Source organism: Leuresthes tenuis, unplaced genomic scaffold (genome assembly GCF_036924035.1).
Source record: "Leuresthes tenuis unplaced genomic scaffold, fLeuTen1.0.hap1 SCAF_23, whole genome shotgun sequence".
NCBI lineage: Eukaryota > Metazoa > Chordata > Actinopteri > Atheriniformes > Atherinopsidae > Leuresthes > Leuresthes tenuis.
In genome coordinates, this window is record NW_027325377.1 from 3,151,431 (window position 1) to 3,179,129 (window position 27,699).

The window sequence follows — 27,699 nt, forward strand, 5'->3', positions numbered from 1 at the left end:
CTATCTATCTATCTATCTATCTATCTATCTATCTATCTATCCCTCCATCCATCTATCTATCTATCTATCTATCTATCTATCCATCCATCCATCCAAATTACACCAAAGTAGAGGCTGACTTTAGTTCTCTTTCCCCAAAATGTAAAAATAAATACAACATTAAGAATCTGTCTTTGATGGCGGTGACTTTCTTCGGATATGATCAGATTTTAAAACCCTTAAATGATGATTTTCTGCACATGCAGCTCGTCAGGACGCCTGTCAGCACTGGGACTCGGTACCGTGCTGCTGTCATGTTGCATTTTCAGCTCATTAGCTCCACCACGTGACCGCGCGACTGCACGAGGAACTGATGTGACTGCTTCAAGTCGCCCTCGAGCGAACACTTATTGTGACAATCAGGTTGAAGGATGGGGTCAAGGTTGAGAAGCTCACTGTAAACTCAGCTGTTTTGGGTCACAGACAAAAGGGTTACCGTGGCAACGAGGGATGACTGCAAAGCAATCGTGGAGGCAAAAAACATTCAAATTTCTCCTCTTTTCTGTGCCGAAAGAAAGGAAATAACTAAGAGCCCTTTAGGTTAGAGTGATGCTTCACATCCCCAGTAGTGAGTCACATCCAGCTGCTTCTCTCTGTGCATTTATTCCCACTGAGTAACGTCTTCATCCTGCATGCACGCGCTCAACATGCTAACACCGAAGCATGGGATCTCTGCTTTGCATCATCACACGGGCGACACATTTGAGCTTAAAATAGTCCAGAGGGGGTGTGTGCGCTGGAGTGTGAGCGCCCAAATGTCATCGTTTTCATCTTAATGTAACACTGCATCTTCAGAGGTCAAGCTGTGTGTGACGGAGCGAAGCTGCAAAAAAAAAAGGATTTGATTTGATTTTCCCTCAGAAACCAGTTCATGCTGACCTGAAGGTCGTTCAGACAATGAAATACCTCCCCGGCACTAATCACAGCACCAGTTTACATCAGAGCAGATGAAGTAAACACAACAGAACTCCTCTGATAAGCAAAAAACATAAAAACACAAGTGTGAGGAAGCCCTGCAGCGCCCCCTAGCGGCGGTCAAAGAGATTGATATTTGCATGAGCTGCTTTCTGCAGCGGTTTTACAGACCAGACGATCAATAACTTCCCCTGTATATGCGACAGTAAATGCAACAGAACCACAGTTAAAGCATCAAACTGTAGGAGACACAATCTTGTGATGCTATATTTCCTTTTACAAATGTGTCAGACTTCAGATTTGTGTCTGGATTTCTGAATAAAATGAGATGAATGATGATTTATTTACCCTCTCGTTTCTAACATCAAAGCATAATGTTAAAACGACTCATGTCTATTTGCTAAATATGATTTCACAGACTCTTTAAAAGTAATGTTTTTCATTTTCAAAGCTCTGAGATCTGCTTTTGTAGCTGTAAAGAACTTCAAACTAAAACATGCCGCAAAGAAGGAGAAAATTAATGAAAAACGACAACTTGCCAGAGAAAACACGAGGGGAAAGCTTCAAAATGTAAAGTTGCAGAAGAAGAAACAAATTCAAGTGAAACATGAGTCAATAAAGCTTTCTAAATGTCAGCTACCTTCTCTTCTCCAGTATTCATAGTTTACTTAAAAGCTCAAAGATCAGCTGTCTGATCCAGAGTCAGCAACATTAATTCAGTTTATTTGCTTGTTTTTTATCCCACTTGAGAGCTGGATTATTACAGCTGGGCTCAGTTATGCACTCTGGTGAATACAGGGGTAAATACGTGTATATTGATGCTGGAAAGCTCAAATATTGGAGGAATTATGACACTTTTCTTTTGCTTTTTCACCCCAAACAAACCCAGTAACCACAGCAAAACATGGCAGGAACAAGAACCCATGATCCAATGATCTGACAAGGACCTAAATAAACTTAGGAGTGAATATAGTGAGGAAATTATGACTAATGTAACACAGACACATATCGATCAGCAACTGAAGAGGGCAACAACCTCCAATCAATACAATCATGTGGGTTGTATGTTCATACCATGAATAAGACCCATAACAAAGAAGCCACAAAAAGTCAAATCAAATGTATTTTTATCACACATTCTCGCTGTAATATTTTATAATTATATGAATATTGTAATATTACAATAAATAAAATGTAATATTTTTAATTATAAACCATTCAAAGTGCTTTACATGAAATAAAAGCATTGCTGCAGGGAGCAGAAAAAGCATTAAAAATATGTAAAAGAATATAAATAGAAAGAAATAAAATAATTAAAATGATAAAAACAAGCAACAGTGGAGATAAGTTAAAAGATATTGTGCAGATTTCATTTTAACCTGGATTTTAAAAAGGCACAGCACTTTGAACCACAAAACTTTATCTAACACAAAATAGAGAGCAACATACGGCAGCATTAAAACACTCCCTGGTTGGGTTTATGTAATGATGAGACTTGTTTAGGGTTAGGAAACGATCAGGGTGTACCCTTAATGGTCCCCTCACGAATCAGGAAACAAGCTTAAAACATGAAAATACATAAAAAACAAGAACAAAGAGACTAAAAACAACCCAAAGGCTCAGGACAACACCTTTTCTTTTCATGTCACCTCTCTTCAGGGCTTTAGAAACTTTAGAGTCGGACAAGAAGAATCGAATTCCACACAGGAAGCCGTCAAACATGCCATAAATACACATTTAACTGTTTAAAATGGTTAAACAAGAGTCCTCCCGTACTGCAAAGAGCTCTCCTTATAGCCACCATACGGACCGCTGTAGGGCTTTTCAAAATAGAGAGCAACAAACGGCAGCTTCTCCAGCATAAAAACACTCACTGGTTGGGTTTATGCAATGATGAGACTTGTTTAGGGTTAGGAAAACGATCAGGGTGTACTTAAAACATGAAAATACATAAAAAACAAGAACAAAGAGACTAAAAACAACCCAAAGGCTCAGGACAACACCTTTTCTTTTCATTTCACCTCTCTTCAGGGCTTTAGAAACTTTAGAGTCAGACAAGAAGAATCGAATTCCCAACACATTAATTCAATTCAATTCAATTCAATTTTATTTATATAGCGCCAGATTACAACAATTGTCATCTCAAGGCACTTAAGTACATTAAGCCGTCAAACATGCCATAAATACACATTTAACTGTTTAAAATGGTGAAACAAGAGTCCTCCTATACTGCAAAGAGCTCTCCTTATAGCCACCATACGGTAGGTTTCCGCTGTAGGGCTTTTCAAAAGTTCATAGTTACAGATTAGATAAATAACAGCATCGTCCAGACGTTCCATGATAAATGAACACATCAGATGTGGAGAAGTTTCCCTTTTTTCTCGACCTGTACGCTCGTTTGTAGCAGTGCAGAAATGAGTTTGAGTTTGACAGTTTCTTCTTACTTAGAATTGGTTTAGTTTTTGAACGAATGCAGGATTTTTTGATCCACACAGCTGAATGTAAACGTAGTCCCAGAGTGGTTGAAAGGTCATCTGCTTCAGAGGAATTTCCACTCCGTTGTGGTTTTAAGTTAATTTTAGGTTAGCGGGATGAGATTAAACTGTTCTTTTGAATTACATTTGGCCTTTTATGCAGCCTACGTCTTCTTCGGTGTGCAATCAAACATCTGTGAGCAGGTGGCCACAGCCTGACAGCATCCTGGTGCGTTTATGGAGCAGCAGAGTGGAAAACCGAGGCCATCTTCACACCTTCAGGCCTCCTTGAAGAGCGTTTGTCGAGGGAAAGCGAAGGAGGAAAGTTCTCCTGCTTGCTGGATTTGGCGGCTGCATATGCTGTGCTGGATTACACTGATCCAACTTAATGCCCAAGGCCTTGCAATCATTCATAACTACAGGAGCTGTTGAGGGCACAGCCGTGGACGCTCCCGGCACCATCTGCCGCTGCTGCGAGGATTAACTTCGAGGAAGATGGTGTAAGGTGGGGGTGGAGGCACATATAGACCCTGAGCTGTCTGCCAGCCTGCAGAAAGCACTCAAAAAACCTCACACATCTATTCTTAATCTGTTCTGACTCTTTAATCGTGTGGTGAGGGGGTAATTACACCTCACAGTTTCATCTTTTACATCGATGCTGTACCTGCATTATTCAAACCTTACAGTAAAACATCAGCCAGATGAGAGCTTTCTTTTTCTTCTTTTTTTTAAAGAAAATGTAACATTTGGACAGCGATATTTCTTGAGGCTGCAGATTAAAAACAGAGATACTGTACGGGGGAAAAATATCCAAAGTTTATGGAGGTGGTGAATATAATCCCCTAATCTGCATGTGGTGACATCACTGATGACATCACTGATGACATCAACACATTTCCACGTGGTTTTCTTTTCTTTTTGATCCTTTTCGGACTTCGTGAACACAACTATGAACAAAGCTGTTCCAACTTGTGATCTTTTCCATGTTTTTCTGTCTTTTTATCCACATAAAAACAACAGAAAATCAGTGAAAGGAAACTAGAGACGAGACAGAAAGCTAAAACATGACCAAAAATGCAAAACACGACGCTGGTGTTCATATCCGTTAGTTTAATTTGTTCTCATCGGGACGACAGCTCAGTGAGCTCAGCATCTGTCACATCTGTCTCCTCCGTGGCCAACAGGCTCATCAAAGTGTCTGACCCCCCCGCTACACTCATTACTGCTGACACACTGGTTTCCAGCCACATTCAGACCCCCCCGCTCCATCTACATCCACCTTTTCCCCGTCATTACGATCTCGCCGCCCTCACATTTTGACGTGAACCACGTTGTTGTTTAAATCGGATAAAATGGTCTACTTCTGCAGCCTCTGAGTCATAAAATCCTAAAATATATTACTATATATCATAATATCTGCTAACAAATATATTACTATATATCAAAATATCTGCTAACAAATGAATAAATCAACAGTTTACTCAAATTTACTGTAATTAAAGTATCTTTAATTAAAGTATCTTTAATTACAGTCGACTCATTATTTCATTATTTGAGTGAATCGTTGGTTAGATTGAGTTATGGAAAATATTCACGTTTTATGAGCTTTACGTGTTTGTTTGTAGAAAGAAACTTAATTTAAGTTGTATGTATGAGTGGATTAAAATGTAGAGCAACACTTGTGGGATATAAAACAACTTCACTGTGAGATATACCTTTAAAGTTGTGTCTTTCATCTAAGATAGAGACGTGTTTCAGGAATGGTTCTGACACTTTAAATAGATGAAAATGTAACATTCAAATACCTTAAATCTGTCCTTAATTAACCAGTTAGACAGTAACTGCAAGATATGTTGTCAATGAACGCGTTTTTATCTCTTTACAGCTGGAAATGTGTCACCTAGGATCATTCAGACGACTCTTATCGATATAATTTAATACAAAATGAAACAAACTAATCTTTTGTCCCGCTGAGCATCTTGTTAAATCTCATTTATCGTGAGATTAAACCTGTTTAGGTGCCCATGTGTGAGGTGGGACGCTCTGGGAGTGAAACAGCCAGCCTTTAAATCATAAAGGCTCCTCTTCTTTACTGGTTCTGCCTCTCCTCTGTCCCTCTGAATAGATTCAGCGCTTAATGAAGTTTGTTGTTTCTGTCAAAGATGTTTGGAATAAAGACAAAGGGGATGGATTGTGTTTAGAGGACAAAGAAAAGGATATTTTCCTCCGTCAGACTCTTTGTGATACTGTGAGAATCTCTAAAAAAAGACTTAAAAGATATATAAGTTCTGCAGCAACACATGTTTTAAAAAGTTGGGACAGCTGCATGTTTCCCCTCTTCTTTTAGCAGCATCTGTAAACATCTGGAGCTGAGGAGACTGTTCTTGAACACAACATCAGATATGAATTTGGCCCTAAAACCTTGTCCTGTCTTTGTTCTCCACAGAGTCGAAGCCCTGCCCTCCGGCCATCAGGAGAGTCGAATCCCCTCCACCAGGAAACCGCTGCTGCGCCTCCAAAGTCAGCGTCTACAGCCCTGTTTCTCTTTCTTTTTTTTGTTTCTTTGGAACTCTGTGCCTTCAACCAAAATTCACTGGTGATACTTCTTCTTCTTCGGGCTTCGGGTTCTTCTTCTTCGGAGCAGAGGATACATCTGCCTGATGAAGGAGGGCCGGGGATTGTGCTGCTGTCTCTCTGGAGATAAAAAAAAAAAGAATCAAATCCACCTGCAACAATCGATCATTTTAATGTCCAAATGTGTTTTTCTTTTTTAATCTAAAAATAGTGTCAGTGATTTACTTCATATTGGAAGAAATCCCTCGCTGTGCAATATCAGTCGATATTTATGTGAAGTTGTCATGTGGATGTAGACTTTGGACAAACTTTTTGGTTTATTTTTGTAACGACGTTTTCCTGATTTCTATTTTTCTAAAACAGTGTAAGAAAGACGAGAGGAAAAGAAGAAAAAATCCCCTGAACACATTTTACTGGAGACGGGATGTTTGGTTGCTGTTAGTTTCCCTCTGATGCGCCCCTTCCTGCTCGGCCTAGGGCCAAAGCCATAGCCTATCTCAGATAACACATTCATTTCATCACGCTAACAGCGGGATGCTTTACGCTCTGGAGCTCGTTTTAGCTGTTGGACTTTGCATTTCTGTCTGTTCAGGGGCTGGAATCTGAAGTATTTAGTATTCTCTACCTTTGTGTGGCCTGTTCTTGCGTATATATTTTGTACTTCCTCCTACATATCAATCAAGCAACCATAAGTGGCATGATAATGTGTGTGAGTAAGTGAGAAAAAGGAATGAGTGTTTGCCAGAATGGGATTTAAAATACTGTAAATTCTCAAATAGGTTTCAAAACAAAGAAAAGGACATGAGATGCTTTATGGGTTCCTCGGTTTGTGCCATCAGGATTAACTGAATGAACGATTATTTCTTTCTGTCTCTATGTTTGCTTTTTATTTTTTTCATTCTGAACCACGCTGGAAGATGTTTTGTGCCGTGGTTGGACTGTACCATTATCTGATCCACCTGTAAGATCATTTGAATAATTCTGATTGCACAAATTGAACCTAAAAAACAAACACAGCTTAAAAGTGTTGGTCGGGTTCGGACTGGACTTTTTTTTACTCAAAATAAAATCAGTTTTTCTTTGTTTAATTTATTTTTAATACAGCTTTCAAAATAATCCCAGATAGCAGACACATGTTGGACTAATCTTGGCCACTTTTGTCACTAATGGTTCTGCACTGGTAAGTGTTACTTGGGCCAGAATAACCATGTTTGGTGTATATGTTTTACATTTATCCATAAACCCACTGACATGTGGCTTGAATGCAGTGAGAAAGAGTTTCAGCAGCATTCAGTCCATTAAATGGCTGCAGCAGCTGGCTCCTTTAAGCATTGATTGGATCACAACACCCAGGTGCACAGCTCACCTTTTCTTTACAGAAACACATAACTCATAAATGTAATATCTGACATGGAAGCTCTGCTGAAACTGACTGCAACAACTCAGGGATGGAAAGAGACTGAAATGTTTAACAACCTGTGAAATAGTTGGCAGCTCACTCTCAGTCCGGTTGTGTTGGGCTAACGTCAGAAGTAGTAAACTCACGTTATTATATGAGGAAGTTGTGCTTATCTTATCTTATCTGAGCTGTGATCCAGCACAGACTGCAGGATACAGTGTAACAGCACCCCTTCATGTTGTACTTACAGTGTTATCTAGTTTCTGGACCGGTTCTGAGTGGAAGTAAACACACTCGAACTGGCAAAGGGAGACAATTCAATCAGCTTTATAAGAAGGTGTTCCCACATATAAAAAATCTCTTCCTTTGGTGTGAAAACAGCACGTTATTACATCGATTCACTGCCAATTTAGGACATTTAGGCATATCTGGGTCATATTTCAGACACAAAAGATTTTTCAGCCCAAATCTGCAACCTTTTTTTTTTTTTTTATCTCATGGCCTACTTTTGAGGACCCCCACCGGTATCCCATTACAAAGATGGTTTGTGACATCTGGGCCACATCTGTCCCACATAACACTTATCAGTGCTGTAACTCGGCTATAAATGCCAAAAGTAGCCCATATTAGCCAAAATGTGTCTGCACCATGTCTGTAACATGTGGTCGGCATTGTTAGAGGGAATATTTTAAAGCAAGTAACCACCTTGTTACCTTTTTAATGCCTAATATCAAACCCAATAAAGTGTAGAAAGTACAGGGTTTCAACAGTCTTCTCTGTAAGTCCTACCTCTAACTCTGTCAGCTTCCGAACATTAATTCATTTACCCGTTGAAACTTGTTTGTGACAGTTTCGCACAAAGCTGTGAGATTATAATGTTTTTTATGGTTATTTTTGTGTCTACAAACACACATTGAGCCTCTTTCTCTGTAAAATAACAGGAAAATAGTGGCAGCTTCGACACAGTGAGTATTTCACTGTTATTTAACATGCGGCAGCAGTTAAATAACAGCATTTTACTGTATTTCAAACTGTAAATTACCTGTAAAAGCTGTTTTCAGTTTAAAAAAAAAAAACAGGTTTACTTTAGTGCATGAAAGCAGGCTGAATTTAAAGAAAACGTGTCTCAAAATGTAAGAAATTTCCATTTGACTGGATGGCTGCTTCAAAAAAACATTCTCTGCGCTACATGGTAAATTAAAAGGTAACGAAGCAGAGCTTTTCAAACTTTAATTAGTTTAGTTTTTTGCCCCACAGACTAAATTAGGTATAAACTGCCATAATAGTACCCTGTAACTTACTGTGACTTCATCATTAATACTAAATAACATGTAAATTGGTGACTTTTGCACACTTAAGCTTCCTATAGTAGCACACGTGGTAACTGAAGTTTACGAACAAATAAACTGCCGCTAGTAATATGCTGCTCATTGAATTTTTCTGGATATATATACATGCCTTTTATTCGATGAGAGGGGTGTTAACAAATGAAGAATATTTAATGTGAAACAACCAGACGCATTTAGAGCAGCAGATGAGAACAACGATTTATTTAAAAGACACAAATGTCAAGGAAATAAAGACAGAAGTCTGCATCCACTGTTTGAGAATTTACAGTGATTTAGTTTTATTGTTTCTACCCTGTTTTCTGCCGTTGTGAAGTGTGTTACGTGTCTCCTTGAAGCTGCATCCCTGTACTGTGCAGATCAATGTTCAGCCTTGTCCCTGAAGTCCGACAAACGTCGTCCATTAGCTCTCCTTATACCTCACATTCACACATATCTTTACTGGCTCGTCGAGCATCATGAACTCTAAGGATCGGTGCTGAGTTTGAGTTAGTTTGTGCCTCTCAGGGAGTCGTCTTTTTCCGACTGCTACGTTTAGCTTGTGTTTGGTAAAGCAGATTCTGTGTGTGTCGCTTCTTCTTTTAACCAATCAAAGGTACAAATATGGGACCAAAATCACGTGGACACCAAACAGAAAAACATATTGTTCAAATCTGGGCATTAATCTGCTGCTGAAGGTGTCAAAGACCTACAAGTTTGCAGAGATCCACATCCATTAAGTCCCTGCAGGTTCTTGCTCCGGTTTCATCTTTAGTTGAATCTTCAGTATCTTCTACTCTCACCTTTAGCAGGAAGTCTTGTTATGTCTACAAAAGATTCTGCTGGACACCATGCAAATGCCTAATAATGCAAACAAAAAGCAACAAACTGACTGGCTGTGGGTCACATCTCCTTAGCAGGTGATTGAGTCCAACCGCATCAGGAAAATGAAGTAATTGTATTTGTGCTGATGGAGAAAAACTAAGTATGTTAAGTGTAAAATAATGTATTTCAGTGAATTTGTTTCTGCAGCATGTTGTGTGTCTTTTGCAGATGTGACGGTACGTATCAAACGTTAAGCCAACCACAGCAGTTTTGTTACAGGCTATTGTGAAGCATGTTGTTTTCCTAACCCTAGCCAAGTGGGTTCAGATGCCTAAACCCAAACTACTGAGAAGGAGATGCTTTAAAAGAAAGAAAATAATCAGAAAAACTCAGGTCTTCTGGATGAATGAAGCTCCTTGGACTCTTTCATCCCTTCTGCAACAGTTTCACAAAACGCTGTAACACTATTCCTACATTAAGTTATTTTGTGTCCACGTACATCAGAAATTACATAAAGTCATGTTTCAGTTGTTCCAGTTGCCCCAGCTGTCCCAACTGTCCCAGTTGTCCCAGTTGCCCCAGCTTTCCCAGTTGTTCCAGTTGTTCTAGTTGTCCCAGCTGTCCCAGTTGCCCCAGCTTTCCCAGCTATCCCAGTTGCCCCAGCTTTCCCAGTTGTCCCAACTTTCCCAGCTGTCCCAGTTGCCCCAGCTTTCCCAGTTGCCCCAGCTTTCCCAGTTGTTCCAGTTGTCCCAACTGTCCCAGTTGCCCCAGCTTTCCCAGTTGTCCCAGTTGTCCCAGTTGCCCCAGCTTTCCCAGTTGTTCCAGTTGTTCTAGTTGTCCCAGCTGTCCCAGTTGCCCCAGCTTTCCCAGCTTTTCCAGTTGCCCCAGCTTTCCCAGTTGTCCCAACTGTCCCAGTTGTTCCAGTTGCCCCAGCTGTTCTAGTTGCCCCAGCTGTTCTAGTTGCCCCAGCTTTCCCAGCTGTTCCAGCTGTCCCAGTTGTTCCAGTTTCATAATAGTTTCACAAACTACTGTGAGATGTGCTGGTGAGCCTGTGAGTAAAATGAGTGAACAAGAATCTTCAAAATCTTTTTAACTTAAAATCTTTTTTAACTTTGTAAAGACAAGATGTTTTTTTCATTGTAACAAGACTGGTCGTTGGCTAAATCAGCTGCTTTGAATGTGCAGAGCACCACCTTCAGTCTGTAATATTCTACATAGAAACCTGCAAGAACCAGTCCCCACAGGGTGGGGCATAGGCTGCCTGTGCTGTGAAGAACTGATGCTATAAGAAGCTGTCGGTGCCCAGTACAGCACTGTGTGGGACTTTATTTACATAGATAACAAGTTATTGTTGAGAATAAGACAAATGTTTCACTTCAGATCTTTGGATAACCCCTTCCTTCAACGTCCCTGTAAGGGAACGGCAGTAATTCATTGGGACTTTCTTTGGGTTTTAGTGTGTCCAAACATAGAATCAGTCACTGTAAGGATGCTTTTTCAATGGCTGCGTATCAACATAAGATGGACATCACGAGGCAGGACGATAAGTGCACATATCTGTGTGTATTTATGCAATTTTCTTTACAGCTCAGTGAGTTGTTTGCTGCAGGTACAGGATAATTATGTTTGATCCTCAGAGGTTTGGCTGGGAGCTATATTTCAACGTCTCTCAGATAATGTCCCAGTAACTAAAAGGAACTCATATGGAGGCGCACCAAGAGATTATTTTGTTTGCTGGGGATTAGCTGATTCACAGGGAAGAAGTTATGGAGTCAACCCTCAAAATGTGCAGTTGTGAGAATCACAGATAACCTTTAGGGGGTTAATAACATATTATAAATGTATGGAAACCATCTAAAACCTGTAAATTTAAAGTATTTCACCATAAAGGTTCATCTTTGGTTGATGTGCTGCAACAGAGGTGAGGATATATCACTAAAAACCTGCTTTACCAAACACCAGACTTATTTATTTATTGATTTGTTTACTTGTTTGTTTACCCGCTGTTATTGGAATGAAAAACCCTCAGAGGCACAAACTGATTTTGCAGCATTTTTTTATATTTATTGACTGTTTTAGGCTCACTTTCACAGTGTAACTTTCTTAATGCATGAGTTTAGTTAACAGAACACAACCCGACGTTCATATCCAGCCAATGATGTTGTGTTCTGCCAGAAGTAGTAGAGTTATTTTCCTTTCTGTGTGGAGTCGGCAGACTTCACTGCCCGTGAGTGTGAATCACCTGTGAAGCTGCATCCGTCCATAAAGAACCTTTACTGACAACATTCCCCTAAAATGACGCTGCCAAACTGGTCTGAAGAAGCCAAAACTTTCTGTGTATAAGTGGTTTAAGTGTATCACTTGTTAAACCTCATCCCGTTAATGTTACATTGTGTTTTTAACTAAAAGAAACCTGTTTGTTAAATTGTTGATAATATATGCAGAAGAGTTAAGAAATAAACTGAAATAAGCTGAACTTTGTTGTTGGTTTTTCACTGAATTTCATTATTTTGCCACTAGATGGTGCCATAAAACAGCTTTTGGCATCTCAGACAGATGAATGAATGAGCCTAAAAAAGGTTTTCTTTGCTTTTCCCTTTAAATAAGATGATTATTCTGCCTTATATTTAAAGTCTAATCTGACACATGCACCATGTTCAAAATGAAGCAGGGGCTAAAGTGAGCGTGTTTCAGTTCATATCCTGATAAAATAGCTTCCTAGTCTTGGTAAATCTTTAAATTAATCCACATAAATCAGATAGGATGTGTTCTGGCGCCCAGAAATATTAAAGTGGAATTACAATTCAACTTGTTGTAGTTACAGGTTTACAGTCTGAAACAAAGTCAATAATGAATACATATATTTACATATTTACATTTATGTTTCGACATGTTTCAGTAAGCTTCTGCACCTATTTCCTGTTTTCTGGTTTAAATCTGTTAAAAAAGAGGTTTGATCGGCACTTATAAACAGTATTTGTGACACATTACTGTCCCGGTTCAGTTTACTGTAGTCTGAGGAGCTTTTAAAATGCTCAGAAATGAGCACCTATGATTTAAACTCATTATATAGTCTTTATAGTATTCGTAATGATTCAATAGATTTTCTTTCGTCACAAACTCCACAGACGAAGCTTCGTTCATTCATTACCATTTTCCATACCAACTTTCCTCCTGTTTAAAGTCATGGGTGTGCCGGGCTTTTCTAGCCCTGAGGACAAAAAGGTGGGCACAACCTGGACAGGTGGGCACAGGTGGGAACAGGTGGGCACAACCTGGACAGGTGGGCATAGGTGGGAACAGGTGGGCACAACCTGGACAGGTGGGCATAGGTGGGAACAGGTGGGCTCAACCTGGACAGGTGGGCACAGGTGGGAACAGGTGGGCATAGGTGGGAACAGGTGGGCACAGGTGGGAACAGGTGGGCACAACCTGGACAGGTGGGCATAGGTGGGAACAGGTGGGCACAACCTGGACAGGTGGGCACAGGTGGGAACAGGTGGGCTCAACCTGGACAGGTGGGCACAGGTGGGAACAGGTGGGCATAGGTGGGAACAGGTGGGCACAACCTGGACAGGTGGGCAGGTGGGAACAGGTGGGCACAACCTCCAGACTGCCAGGTAATCAGTCCACAGTGCAGCTGGGGTTTTAAAGAAGGATTCACTGACTTTTGCTGTGAAACATTAATTTCTGAATTTCTGTTTTAATTTGTCCAAGTCAAGTCACCTTTATTTATAATAAGTAATAACATTTAAAAACAACTGAGGTGCGTTGACCAAAGAACTGCGAAGACAAGTAAAATACAGTAAAATATCTGCTGGGATGATGAAATTGCTCCACGACAAATGAAAGCTGAGACTTTGACACTAATAAGGATCTTTGAACAGCGCTCTGGTGGATCACTCAGCATTACCCGGTTATATTGACCAAAGAGTGTCCATTGGATCAAATAACATTCATAAACACATAAATATAACACTGAACAAAGTAAACAGAGCAAGAGTTGTAACTGAGTTGACTGAGGAATGACTTGTCTTAGATATTTAAACTGTGAATATTTACTGTTTTTATCTGGATCTGAAGAGAGTATTTAGACATTATAACATGGATACAAGCTAGCTAAAGAATGAATGATGTTTATGTGTAGTTTATAGTTTGGATAAGAAAGGATCTGCATCTACACAGCTTACAAATGCAAATTCAACCTTCAGGCTACCAAATGTCCATATCTGATCCATAAGGATAAAAAACAGCAGAAGAAACTCAGACTTTTAGCTGATGACCACCAACTCTGAATATTATGTTGCACCACATGACATGACTCAGTAAGTATATATGCAGGTGCTTATTAAACACAGTTTAAACTAGACTTGTAGTTTATTTATTGTATGAGCACGAGACAATGAGTGGTGCGATGCTTGTACTTTTATAATGAAAGAGTGTTTCATTAACCGGAAATGTGTAGCTTAAAGGAGGAAGTAGAGAAGTTGAGGGCTGCCTGCTCTCATTCACGTCCGCAGCCTGCCTTTAAATCCCTGAGCTCGCTGCTGCTCAGACATCAGTCTCAGCTGAACCAACCACTCATTCAGAAGACATGTCTGGACGCGGCAAAGGAGGAAAAGGACTCGGCAAAGGAGGCGCCAAGCGTCACCGTAAAGTTCTCCGTGATAACATCCAGGGAATCACCAAGCCCGCCATCCGCCGCCTGGCCCGCCGCGGCGGAGTCAAGCGTATCTCCGGCTTGATCTACGAGGAGACCCGCGGAGTGCTCAAGGTCTTCCTGGAGAACGTCATCCGTGACGCAGTCACCTACACCGAGCACGCCAAGAGGAAGACGGTCACCGCCATGGACGTGGTCTATGCGCTGAAAAGGCAGGGCCGCACCCTCTACGGCTTCGGAGGTTAAAGCGGACATCTTTACTCAACAAACCAACGGCTCTTTTAAGAGCCACCCACACCTCTCAAAGCATAATTCCTGTTGTTAATACAATGATTATATTAAACCAGATATAACATCAAAAGCAAAAATGCGAGTTGACAAATAACATATTACTTAAATAAGTAATGTTATTTTAGCTGTATTGTGTATTTACTTTGATTTTGTGCCAAAAAATGCACTTACCAACGGTTGTTTCCAGCAGGCCGCTCTGATAGGTCTGTTTGAACGTGTATAGATTGGTCGAATCAGCGTTGACCCTCTCAAAGCACGGTTCCTGTTATCAAACTTATTTTTTTTTTAAAAGATGAAATCTTGAACTGTACCGTCAGTTTTCAACAACTCCATGAGCAGTAAAACTCATAATGCTCACAGTGGTTGCATGAAACACCCGACTCCATGGCAACAATTTACTGTTTTACTACATACCGACAATTGTAATATGTGTATACAAGGTCCTCTACCTATTTGCCTTATGAGAATGTGCCAACAGACATGAACTTATTACATCTACATTTTGTTTGGGTTGGATTGTAAAATCTCAGTAGTAATAGTACTAATAGTTATATTAGTTCAGAGGTACGGATCTCAGATGTTATCAGAGTGTATCTTTGCTCCTACAAACGTGCATAACGGTCGTTTCCAGCAGGCCGCTCTGATAGGTCAGTTTGAATTTCAAGTTGTTTTCATTGTGTTCATTTTGTTTTGGCGGTTAAGTCACGTGCACAGATTGGACCAATCAGCGTTGAAGCCGTTCCGGCTGGGGCTATAAGAACCGTCTGCACCGCAGTGTCTCCTATATTAACTTTCTGAGAAGATTAGAAAGGCAAAAACCAGCCATGGCCAGAACCAAGCAGACAGCCCGTAAATCCACCGGAGGCAAAGCTCCCAGGAAGCAGCTCGCCACCAAAGCTGCCCGGAAAAGCGCCCCAGCCACCGGCGGCGTCAAGAAGCCTCACCGTTACAGGCCCGGTACCGTGGCTCTCAGGGAGATCCGCCGCTACCAGAAATCCACCGAGCTGCTCATCCGCAAGCTGCCCTTCCAGCGGCTGGTCAGAGAGATCGCTCAGGATTTCAAGACCGACCTGCGCTTCCAGAGCTCCGCCGTCATGGCTCTGCAGGAGGCCAGCGAGGCTTACCTGGTCGGCCTCTTCGAGGACACCAACCTCTGCGCCATCCACGCCAAGAGGGTCACCATCATGCCCAAAGATATCCAGCTGGCCCGCCGCATCCGTGGAGAGAGGGCTTAGACTCGCTACACCCAAACACAACGGCTCTTTTAAGAGCCACTCACTTTTATAAAAAGAGCTGAGGTTTTACAGTCCGCTACTAACATCTATGAAGATTTTATATATATATTGGCACATTTTCCTATGTTCAATGGGTGAAGGAACCCCTGCAACATGCATAACATTTTGTTGTTACCAAGGTAAAGATCATGGATCACTCTATATTAAACGTATATTGATGGTCGTTTCTGTCACGCTACCGTGACAGATCAGTTTGAATTTCAACCGTTAATATGTACGTTTGTAGGCGCAAATATATAGTTTTAAAAGAACCGTTAAACCACAGAAAAGAAGGTACTGAGAAAACCAAGAGCTGTTAAATCCACACATAAGTCAATGTTTGATATTAACAAAAGTCTTGAGTTATTTGTTTCTTAATATTTTTTTATTGAAACATTTAAAATTATATTTGGTTAAACATTACTAATGCCTTTATGTATTTAATATACCAAAGATAAGGTAGACAACTGGAAAAAAAAGATAAAAACTTTGTGTTGAAAGGAAGTAATATTTTGAATTAATTTGATCAGAATAACACCTAGATGTGCATCTTTGCTCCATTCGAGATGGAAAACAGGAGAATTGTTGCTTAAAATATATGTGAGGCTACAAAACATAATAATGAAATAATAAAATATATATATTTATATTTGTGAGCAAGTTAAGGAGGAAGTTACATCAAATTGCCACCGAAGGAGTATTGTTTAATGTATAAATTAAACCTGTATAAAACCCCACACAAGAGGTTGTGTGGAGTCTCTCCACAGCTTAATCTTTACATCAATACCGAGCTTTTCAAGAGCATAATTTAAGCAAATAATGATCTAATTTATGGTGCTACACACATAACAGGGAATACTGGGGTGTCTGTGCAACATCATCACAGAGGTGCGTGTGTGCAAGTTCACGAAACCATCTGCTAAATAGGATGCTGTTCAATATTCTGAGGAATCATTTCTGTACCAGGAAGATAATGTGAATCCAAGTCATTAAAACAGTGGACAGAGGTCCTGCTGGTCTTAACCCTTAGATGCATAAGTGGGTCAAAAATGACCCGGTGAGGTTGTTTCCTTAAAATATCTTCGTAATGAAACATTTTTATCCTTTCATATTCCAGGTATTCCTCAAAAAACGTGTTTTTGATATAATGCTATTTACATTTTTAACTTACCTTTTATACATTTTAAGAAATAGTAGTTTTTGTATTACTACATTTTCTATGGAATCCAATGGGAACCTTTGATTCTTATCAACTGTGGCTGTCTGGATGTGGATTAAATAAATGAACTGTGGACCACACATTCAATATCAGACATGTCACCCCTCAGGAACATTATTTTACACAGCAAGAGCTGATACGTGTAAGTATCTGCATCGTTTTTTGTCACTTTTGGGTGAAATCAAAGAGTTCATGCAGTCCAGATGGGAAGACACCTCGCTGCTGGACGACACTGACTGGACCCTTGCATTTTTAACGGACATTACTGAGAAACTGAACAGTTTGAACTGTGAGTTACAAGGCAAAGGTAAGACTATTGCTGATATGATAAGCGCTTTAAATGCATTTAAAACCAAGATGAGCATTTTCTCTGTGCATTTAAAGAGAAAAAAGGTGCTGCACTTTTCCTCTGTGCAGATGGTGCTGAAAGACAATACTTCTGCATCTGAGGCTTTTTGATAAAGTTGCAGAAAAATATTCTCAGGTCATAGAAAGACTTGGACAAGAGGTTTTGTGACCTGGGTCAGCTTGAGCCGAGCGTGTCATTCATTTCAAATCCTTTCATGAATGTGGACATATCAAGCACTGCTGAGCAGTTAAGTGCAACATTCAGCTTCGATGCTGGACAGATGGAGCTTGAAATTGTGACATTGCAAAACGACCTCCATCTCAAAGCCTATCAGGGTATCACCAGCTATCACCAAACTTTTGGGGCCTTGTTGACACAGAAAAGTAAAGTGGTGTATGCACAGCAGCTTTGAAGGTTGCAAGCCTGTTTGGTTCTACCTATCTTTGTGAATCAGCCTTTTCTGACATGAACTTCATCAAGAACAAACACCGAACGCGCCTCACTGATGCACATCTGCAAGACTCACTCAGAGTTTCAGTGTCAAGACAGAGTGCAACACACTGGTGGAGAGCATGCAATGCCAGGCTTCCCACTAGCTGACAAAGAAACAGATGCCGGACTTGGTGTCAAGTTCAAAATGTGTCATTCATGAGTTGTTAAATGTGTTTGTAAAATGTAAATAAGTGCATTTTTTTCTTAGGCTTGTGCAGGGTGTTTGTTAAAAACGTTCACAATTCTGCGGAGGTACATTGTGATTTACAAGGACTGTTGTAGAAGTAATTATTTGAAAATGTTCAATTTGAAAAACACTGAAACTTGAATATTGAATGGTGATATTAATTTATTTCCTATCTTTTTATCATTGTTTATATTTTTGTGAGAAATCATTAACATGATCAGTGTCTTCATACAGAAAAATACCATTAATTATTAATAATAACATTATTAAAGCTCAATTGAGGAAATTGGCTATTTCAGAAACGTGTATCGAACTGGTAGTCCTAGGCTTAATCAGCACCCAGGAAGTAGCCCTCGTTTTCAAAAAGGTTGGGGACCCCTGGTTTAGAGGATATAGTTAATAATATTTGGTATTAGGTGAAAGTTAAAAGAGCAAACTTGATAAGTTTAAGGTGACGTCACTTCCGGTTAAAAAAAGCAGTAAACTGGTTGGATCTGATATTGATCCAATTAAGAAACAATTAACGAAGACCATAAGCGGTTTCAAGTCTACCGGTTTGTCCACTTGCAGGCCAAAGTGTCCTAAGGTGTACTTGTGGTGAAAGCCATTTGAAGATGAAGATACAAGACTACAGTAAATATCAGTGACAATAACTCTCAAGGCGTACATGTACAAAAGCACTATGGCTGTTGGAAGATTTGAAGACATTCGCCGTAACTTGAGCTTCGATGATAAGAGGACCAGAGCCTTCCAACCTTCCCATATGGCAGCCTTCCACTGTTCCTGGTGAACTGTAGACAGCGATTCATCTCCAGTGATTGCGCCACTAGAGCCATTCAGCAGTTGGTGCAAGTTTCGACAAGACATGCCAAGCAAGCCCGCCAAGTACGGCCTGAAGATCTGGTTTTATGACGCACGCATCATGCAACAGATGGTAAAAATAGATGGGGAAAACATTGTGAAAAACATCCAGCAGTTGTGTAATAGATTTAGAAACACAGGCCGCATCACCATGGATAACCTTTTCACCAGTGTGCTGTTCTGAGTAATTTTCTTTTTTAAAAATGTTAAAAAGTGAAAAATGAAATATTTCAAATATGAAACCATATATGTGTGTTTCTAAATATAATACTAAATATTAAAGAAGTGATTATTCTTAAACAAAATGACAAAAAAATTACCTAATATACCTAATATGGGTAAATTTTGTAGGATCCAGTCACTTGTGCATCTAAGGGTTAAAGCTGATGAAGTCTTGATCAAAAACAAACAAAAAGGTAAAAAAGGTACACAGATTTTAATGTCCAAATTTGCTTTTGTATAAAAACTTGGCCTCGAAATGACATAATGAGTCTTATCATTATTGAGTCAACAAGAATTTATGACAGTGTATTTGTTACATCTTATATAATAAGTTTATATTTAGATTTGCGTGACTGAACCCTGAAATAATTTGATTACAATATATATATTAAATAAATATATATACAATATATATATAAAAAATGTTAAAAAGTGAAAAATAAAATATTTCAAATATGAAACCACATGTGTGTGTTGCTAAATATAATACTAAATATTAAAGAAGTGATTATTCTTAACCAAAATGACAAAAATATTGATTCTAATATGGGTAAATTTTGTAGGGTTCAGTCACTTGTGCATCTAAGGGTTAAAGCCGATGAAGTATTCATCAAAAACAAACAAAAAGTTAAAAAAATTAAATAATACCCTTATAATTCTTGTCATTACACAGATTTTAATGATGTGAAAATTTGCTTTTGTATAAAAACTTGGCCTCGAAAGTTAACAAGAATTTATGAACAGTGTATTTGTTACATCTTATATAATAAGTTTATATTTAGATTTGTGTGACTGAACACTCAAATAATTTGATTACAACAAATTGGACTCTGATTTGGATGAATTGGACTGTATATAATGTGAAACCCTTGTCATAATGTACGAGTTGTGTTTTTACAGTTAACTTATTGTGTCTTCATGCGTCTGCTACTATATGGAAAAAATTGATAAAAGCAGAAAACAAGATATTTGCTGAAGGAACTTATGTACATAGCACTGGACAGTTGAGTAAAGTTGGTGTATACTCTACTCCCAGGTAAGAACTTTTTATTTTATTCTAGACAAAACAAATAATTTATACTATTTTACATTTTAACTCATACTGTGTAAAACGATATATGTTGGTACAAATTTATACAAAGGATTTAAGAGATTAAAATTAATTACAATTAAGTAGGTTAATCAAGTAATTTGTTTAGAATATAATTTATATGCACTATAAATGTTCGTATTTCAGGAATTGTGCTTTGAGAGGTGTGGGTGGCTCTGTACACGTGACCTAACCGCCAACACAAAAGTTCGAACCGACCTATCAGAGCGGCCTGCTGGAAACGACCGTTGATAAGCATATTTGTTGGTACAAAAATAAAGTAAATACACAATTTTCCATAACACGATTACAGTAACAAAAGAATCACTGTGTATGAACTGTGCTGAAATCAAGTAATTAGAAAATTGTTTAAATAATGTCGTAATTGTCGACTTGCACTTTAAAAGATACAACTGATTGAATGTAATCGTAACATAAACAACAGGAATTGTGCTTTGAGAGGTGTGGGTGGCTCTTAAAAGAGCCGTTGGTTTGTTGAGTAAAGATGTCCGCTTTAACCTCCGAAGCCGTAGAGGGTGCGGCCCTGCCTTTTCAGCGCATAGACCACGTCCATGGCGGTGACCGTTTTCCTCTTGGCGTGCTCGGTGTAGGTGACTGCGTCACGGATGACGTTCTCCAGGAAGACCTTGAGCACTCCGCGGGTCTCCTCGTAGATCAAGCCGGAGATACGCTTGACTCCGCCGCGGCGGGCCAGGCGGCGGATGGCGGGCTTGGTGATTCCCTGGATGTTATCACGGAGAACTTTACGGTGACGCTTGGCGCCTCCTTTGCCGAGTCCTTTTCCTCCTTTGCCGCGTCCAGACATGTCTTCTGATTGAGTGGTTGGTTCAGCTGAGACTGATGTCTGAGCAGCAGCGAGCTCAGGGATTTAAAGGCAGGCTGCGGACGTGAATGAGAGCAGGCAGCCCTCAGCTTCTCTACTTCCTCCTGCTGTCAGCCGCCGGCCACATAACACTGAATTTCCGGTTCTATATATTTATTATATGACCATACATGCTTTATAAACACCTTATTAACAAAGATCTTTATTTAATAATTATTCACATTCACCCTTTAGGTGAACCGTGTGATTTTTGGGTAAAAATGTAATAAACATTGTTGGGATTCAAGTGGGTGTATATAGTTGTTTATAATCAGCGGTCACTTTTAATGTGATTTGTAGGAGCTTCCAAACCTACTAATGTGCCGTTTTACTCCATTCATTGTAATTTATTACTCATCAAAGTGTACTTAAGGTCAATTACTGTGCAACTATATTCCTTTTAATATGCATATTAAACATGAGAATATCTATTTGTTGTTTTCTACTACTTCCCTGAATATATTTGCGGATCATTTTGGTTTTGTTGGTGTAATCATTAGGAGTTGCTCGTTAGATCTGGGTGGGTGGCTCTTAAAAGAGCCGTTGGGATGGTTTGATGATGCTGGAGGTTTATTTAACCTTGGCGGGCTTCTCGGTCTTCTTGGGCAGAAGAACAGCTTGGATGTTGGGCAGCACGCCGCCCTGAGCGATGGTGACTCCGCCGAGCAGCTTGTTGAGCTCCTCGTCGTTGCGGACAGCCAGCTGCAGGTGACGGGGGATGATCCTGGTCTTCTTGTTGTCGCGAGCGGCATTTCCTGCCAACTCCAGGATCTCAGCGGTTAGATACTCGAGCACGGCGGCCAGGTAGACGGGAGCTCCGGCACCAACACGCTCGGCATAGTTACCCTTTCTCAGCAGCCGGTGGACACGGCCGACTGGGAACTGCAGTCCAGCACGAGATGAGCGGGTCTTGGCCTTTGCTCTGGCTTTTCCACCGGTCTTTCCACGTCCAGACATATCTAAATTGTTTTGCTGATTTGTAATAATTAGCAGAACGCTGTTGCGAAAGAAACGTTTGGTTCTTATAACCGTTGTCTGTGCTCCTATTGGCCAGACGCAGCTGCAGTTTGATCGACCAATCAGAAAAGCTGACGTCATGTTACTGTACAACGTCCTGATTTCCGCCCCACAATGACTCAGATTGAAAAAATAAATCGCAATTTATTACAGTGATGTTAAAAACAGAAATTATTTATAAATTTTTACACGTTATGCAGTGATAGCACCTTACCTGGTGAAGGACAAAAGTGATTGAAATATAAACTAAACTTTAGGTTTGTTGTATGTACAGAGGCACTCAAAGTTGGATTTATTTAAAAAACAAATCTGTTATTGGGTCATATACCCGCCGATTAAAGCAGAAAGCAGGACAGGAGTCAGTATATACACTGAATGACAATAAAACTCCAGGATGTAAAGTTTACTTACCAATAAAACTCAACAAGATATCAATTGATTGATAAAGATGTGTATAAAACATGTATAAAAATACTAAAATAAACTCTATAAAGAAGAAATATGCTCTTGAGACATTTGGGTGGCTCTTAAAAGAGCCTTTTTTGAGGGAAACAGAAGTGAACAGGTCTACTTCTTGGCTGCCCTCTTGGCGGGGGCCTTCTTCGCCTTTGGAGATTTAGCTTTTGCTGCCTTCTTCACGACCTTCTTGGGTGTAACTGCCTTCTTCGCAGCCTTCTTGGGTGCTGCGGCTTTCTTTGCAGCCTTCTTCGGGGACTTTGCTGCCTTCTTAGGGGTTGCTTTCTTGGCGGCGGCGGCGGGTTTCTTTGCCTTCTTGGGAGTAGTTTTCGCTGCCTTGGGCTTCTTGGCGGCTGTTAGCTTCTTCGCTGCCGGTTTCTTGGCTTTGACCGCGGCTTTCTTCGGTGCCTTCTTGGGCTTCTCAGCGGGCTTTGCTGCCTTGAAGGATCCTGAAGCTCCTGTTCCTTTGGTCTGGACCAGGGAGCCGTTCTCCACTAAGCTCTTGATGGAGCGCCTGATCTGGGCGGCGTTGTGCTCCACATCGTAGCCCTTGCCGGCCAGAGCCTTCTTCAACGCGACCAGAGAAAGTCCTTTGCGGTCCTTGGAGTCGGCCACAGCTTTCAGCACGAGCTCGCGGGCGCTGGGTCCGGCCTTCTTTTTCGGCTTGCCTGCCGTCGCCTTCTTCTTCGGGGCTTTCGCCGGGGCGGCGGGTGCTGCGGGTGCTACTTCTGCCATGCTTAAATCTCAGCGTAACTTGTCCGATAAGACTGATCAGGATCTCCCAGCAAAGGCTGGAACTTAAACACACCATGAGAACCGTGGAGACTCAACCAAGCTGGCTGCTCGCAGCTAAGGCAGGAACAGAGCGACACTTGTGTTTTCTCTTCACCGAAAAATCAACTAAATATACATCTCAAGAAAATACTTTAAGCTTTCAATAAATCACACTCATAAAGGAGAAGTTTGTCTTCACGACGAAGCCCCACAAACACGAAAACATCTTTGTATTTTGTTTGGAAAGCCTTTAAAACGGTCCCATCTGTCCCCGGGCGAGGCGATGCTTCCTGACTTTTCCTTCGGATTTCTCTTCTAAATGCTTTAAAATACACAATAACTCCACCAATACGACTTTAACATCAAGAGAACATGTTTATTCAAACATATGATGTAAAAACAATGAACTTTAGCTGATCGCTTTTCATTAAACAGAGCTTAATTATGTGCCTGCAAACACACTGCTGTTGGTGGAGCCAACTGGCTGCCTAACTTAACCACACAGTGGGTGTTCAATGTTTCCCACCGTTTATCTCTAGAAATTACTGTAAAACCACGCGTGGATCTTATTTATTACAGTCTGAAACGTGTGAGTCAGATTAATGTATCATTGTAATAACAAAAAAAGATTATTTCGGACAGACCAGTCCTCTCTCCACCAGCCCTTAACAGCAGGCATCAAATGATTGAACCACATTATTGATCACAACAGTGAATGTTAAAACTACTACAGAATATCCCAGATTATTATATATTACACAGTATATTCTAAGATGTAGCTCAATGAATTCCTTTTAATTATGAATTATCTATATTGTATGAGATAAGCTGATAAAAGGGTGTATCCTTTGTTTTACTATGATGTATACTGTTGCTAGAAGTAATGAAATATATCTGATCTTTGAATATCAGTAATGACGTACTTTACATCAGTTATACACAAGTTATACACAAGGCTGAACAGCTCAAAATATATTAGCAGGACAAACGTTAACACTGTAATACAGACATACATCATACAGGCAACAAAGCTCAACTAGACCAGATTCATCATGTTTTTCATTGGTGGAAAATGAATTTACAGAGGCTGTTACCCTTGGTGATGTTGGTCTATCTGTGAATGATTGTATAATTAATTATAAAACTGTTATTAAACATTTGAGTTATATACAAAATAATTTCCCCTGGAGGTTTACTGGTAAATTGACATTTGTACCGTCTGAAAAAACAGTTTCTACATACTAGTCAGGTGACTTTACTATATTATTTTTATTCTTATTCTAATTATCATATGATTTACTTAGAATTCCAACACAAGTCAAAAAGTATTATCGGTGAGAAGAAAATATGTTGAGTAATTTATTATTAACAAATGCCAAATAAACGTTTATTATAATTGGAATTATCTGCATACGTCATAATCCTAAACCAGTGAATTTCATCTAAAATTATTGCATTCACAACATACAAGAATGCATACCGCTGGAATACAACCTGAAGGCTAGTTTCCATAACTTTACTGTCCAAAGATGATCTAAAGTTAAAAGCTTACAGAGCTCCACAAACTGGTCAAGACTCGAGGTGAGGCTCAAATAACCTGCCAGTGGCTTTGAGGCCTTTCAGAAGAACCTTCTTCACTTTAGCTGGAAGGTTGGACCTTCTCTGAATCACCCTCTGTCAGACTGTGATGAAGAACTGTGCAGCAAGTCCTTCATCAACACACTCCAAGAGCTGCAGAAGCATCATGGTGGCCTTCCTCATCTCTTTTGGAGCTCTGGTTGCAGCAGCTTAGACTGGACTGACAAGGCAATGACGGACGGAGAGAGAAGAGGGATGTTACTGACTGGACAACGCACCAGTGTTAACCATCGGTCATGTTTACAGGCGTTTTGTCCACAAGATAGATGTTCCTTTACATAGTGAACTTGAGGAGAAAATAGACTAAAACACAGTCATCCTTGGAAGTTTCTTTAACAATCTGATTGTATTCTTCAGTAATTCTAGTGGCGTAGATTAATCTTTTACACAAACGTTAGTAAAAACCATCAATTACTAATTCTTCTCATCTGATTGGTTTGCTTGGAGAAGGGGGTAACCTTAGATTTTAAATAAAATTCCTTATAAAAGGCAAATTTTTTTCACACAAACATTTTTTTGACACTTTCATCTGTAATAAACACACAGAATTATCAGTCAGCAGCTCTTTACTTCTGTCATTTTGGATGTTCTGACAACTGCCATCATATCAAATTGATACAGAGGAAATCTGAAAAACCTAATTATTATTAATTATTATTAAGTAAGCATCAGTTTTAAGCTCTATTTCTGACTTCAGCTCTAGATTCATTCAACAGATATGAAAAGAAAGCTTTTCCAAAGAGTGTTTTAGGCTCTTTACTAAATGCGATTATTCATTTTACACAACTTCAAGTTCATACACATGGTCAGGTGTTTCTGTGCTTTTTAACATTTGCTCCTATATGGTTACTTTCTTCCACCACCAACTCAACATGGGAGAAATTGTTAAGGTCATGAGCAGACAACATGGCTTTCATACCTGATATAGAGTCAACAGATTACTTTGAGACATAAAATCTAGCTGAGATATCAGTAATTTTAGTGATGTGCAAAAAATTAAATAAAAAACACATGAACTGATACGTGGGCTTGTTAAAAAAGTGAAGACCAGTTAAGACAAGCTACAGTATATTATCCCAGTATACAAGCATCAATGTATGTCTGACTCAGCTACTATAGGTTGTGATATGCTCCCTTTTTCTGCTAACATGTCACTGACCAAAACAAACGACAAATTGGCAATAAATCAGTGCAATGTTGAATGGTTAGCTACAGATTTCTCCTGTGTATATACACAGAACTGTGGAGCATGCACTAAATGCTTCGTCCAGTTTAATATATCCATGCAGGATTGGTTTCACTCTCAGCTGCATTATATGGGTGTATTAAACCCTTTATCGTTCACATGAAGGAGCAGTTTTGAAGACAAAAACTTTTTGGAAAGTGAGGAGGAAGATTTGCACTAATCATGACTGTAATGTTTATATGTGGACCGGAGAACTAAGGTTTTTAGTTGTTTTTAGACATCATATATTCTTATTCTGTAGTTTTCCACTGAACAGGACATTATGGTTTAGAACTATAACATAACATAACTGGTTAGAGCTGGCTTATATAACAGGAACAGATTAAACGTCCCCATCTCTTCAAATTAGATTTGTTGAATTAGATACACGCCCAAAACAACCCTCACACACATCGCTTAACAGTGTCCTCAGGTCCTCATGATCCACTGCTCTGCATCTTTTCAATGTTTCCCTTCTCCACCACACCTGATTCAAATGATCAGCTCGTCAAGGAGCCATTTAAATGACTTATGGAAATGTAATAAGGGGGTTGTAATCAACACTTAAGATACAATTCAGAGCAAAATATAAGTCCAGCGTCCACATGTTTGATTAATTTTCCAGACACAGACAATTGCCTGTCATGAGTGGTGGCTTGTTATCTTAAAAATGAGAAGTAGGGATTAACTCTGTGATACTTAAAGTGACAACTCAGAGAGAATTCAAAATAAATGTGTGTATTTGATTCATTGTTGACGGAAGGAACTAAATCTCTATGCAGATTTTAAGAAATGAATCTGTTTAGGTCTGAATTGGCAGATTTTCTTTAGATCATACATATAATACATATAAAACAGTTGTAGACAGTAATGATATTATTATCTATTATCATAATAAGTATTATTTTTGTATTGATTACACTTCATCTTTGAGAGTTTAGTATTTTCATTCTTTTATGCTGCTTTAAAACCCTTTAAGACCTAATCTCACCTAAAGTCTGCCTGTATCCTGGATTATTTCCTGAATGATAAAGGTCAGTTCTGAGATATGCCACCAAACGAGAGCAGACAGTGTTTTATCAAACCATCAGCTCAGATACAAACACACCAGCACCCTGAAGGCTCTGCCCGCTGCTATTTCTTTTTCATTAATTCCACATTTAAGTTATTGGGCCATGTACAGGAGTACATCCTTAAGTCTTGGATCATGTTTTCCCCGTGTATGCGTGGGTTATCTCTGGGTACTCCGGCTTCCTCCCAACGTCCAAAAACATGCATGTTAGGCTGATTGGTGTTTCTAAAACTGTCCTTAGGAGTGAGTTTGAGCATGTGTGGTTGTTTGTCTCTGTGCGGCCCTGTGATGGACTGGCGACCTGTCCAGGGTGAACCCCACCCCTGTGACCCGACTGACGGATTAAGCGGGTATAGAAACTGGATGGATGGGCCATGTACAGCATCAGTGCTCATTGGCAGTTCTTCTACAAGTCTGTAGAACTACACTGGAGAGATG

The 27,699-nt window shown here is 39.8% G+C and overlaps 6 protein-coding genes across 6 annotated transcripts in view; 3 read left to right on the forward strand and 3 right to left on the reverse strand.

Annotated features, from left to right (window-relative positions):
• Positions 1 to 12,017, forward strand: part of LOC140283135 (potassium voltage-gated channel subfamily A member 5) — a 44,455-nt gene extending 32,438 nt beyond the window's left edge. The window contains exon 2 of the mRNA XM_072377810.1: positions 5,875 to 12,017. The gene's annotated coding sequence lies outside the window, so the exon portion shown is untranslated. The remainder of the gene's footprint in view (positions 1 to 5,874) is intronic.
• A 2,034-nt stretch (positions 12,018 to 14,051) lies between these two features.
• Positions 14,052 to 14,546, forward strand: LOC140282871 (histone H4). Its single transcript, XM_072377448.1, has one exon. It carries the CDS (start codon positions 14,146 to 14,148, stop codon positions 14,455 to 14,457), a length of 312 nt encoding a protein of 103 aa, XP_072233549.1. The 5' UTR covers positions 14,052 to 14,145; the 3' UTR covers positions 14,458 to 14,546.
• A 621-nt stretch (positions 14,547 to 15,167) lies between these two features.
• Positions 15,168 to 15,834, forward strand: LOC140282822 (histone H3). Its single transcript, XM_072377391.1, has one exon. The coding sequence runs from the start codon at positions 15,327 to 15,329 to the stop codon at positions 15,735 to 15,737; it is 411 nt and encodes a 136-aa protein (XP_072233492.1). The 5' UTR covers positions 15,168 to 15,326; the 3' UTR covers positions 15,738 to 15,834.
• Positions 15,835 to 20,232: 4,398 nt separating this feature from the next.
• LOC140282859 (histone H4) lies at positions 20,233 to 21,122 on the reverse strand. The gene has a single exon (XM_072377437.1). It carries the CDS (start codon positions 21,020 to 21,022, stop codon positions 20,711 to 20,713), a length of 312 nt encoding a protein of 103 aa, XP_072233538.1. The 5' UTR covers positions 21,023 to 21,122; the 3' UTR covers positions 20,233 to 20,710.
• A 475-nt stretch (positions 21,123 to 21,597) lies between these two features.
• On the reverse strand, positions 21,598 to 22,036 carry LOC140283084 (histone H2A-like). Its single transcript, XM_072377736.1, has one exon. It carries the CDS (start codon positions 22,034 to 22,036, stop codon positions 21,650 to 21,652), a length of 387 nt encoding a protein of 128 aa, XP_072233837.1. The 3' UTR covers positions 21,598 to 21,649.
• Positions 22,037 to 22,547: 511 nt separating this feature from the next.
• LOC140282740 (histone H1-like) lies at positions 22,548 to 23,302 on the reverse strand. Its single transcript, XM_072377289.1, has one exon. The coding sequence runs from the start codon at positions 23,285 to 23,287 to the stop codon at positions 22,664 to 22,666; it is 624 nt and encodes a 207-aa protein (XP_072233390.1). The 5' UTR covers positions 23,288 to 23,302; the 3' UTR covers positions 22,548 to 22,663.
• Positions 23,303 to 27,699: the final 4,397 nt, after the last annotated feature.

Excerpts from the sequence above, each read along its gene's own strand:
- LOC140282859 (XM_072377437.1), bottom strand. The coding sequence starts at position 21,022 with ATGTCTGGACGCGGCAAAGGAGGAAAAGGACTCGGCAAAGGAGGCGCC.
- LOC140283084 (XM_072377736.1), bottom strand. The coding sequence starts at position 22,036 with ATGTCTGGACGTGGAAAGACCGGTGGAAAAGCCAGAGCAAAGGCCAAG.
- LOC140282740 (XM_072377289.1), bottom strand. The coding sequence starts at position 23,287 with ATGGCAGAAGTAGCACCCGCAGCACCCGCCGCCCCGGCGAAAGCCCCG.
- LOC140282871 (XM_072377448.1), top strand. The coding sequence starts at position 14,146 with ATGTCTGGACGCGGCAAAGGAGGAAAAGGACTCGGCAAAGGAGGCGCC.
- LOC140282822 (XM_072377391.1), top strand. The coding sequence starts at position 15,327 with ATGGCCAGAACCAAGCAGACAGCCCGTAAATCCACCGGAGGCAAAGCT.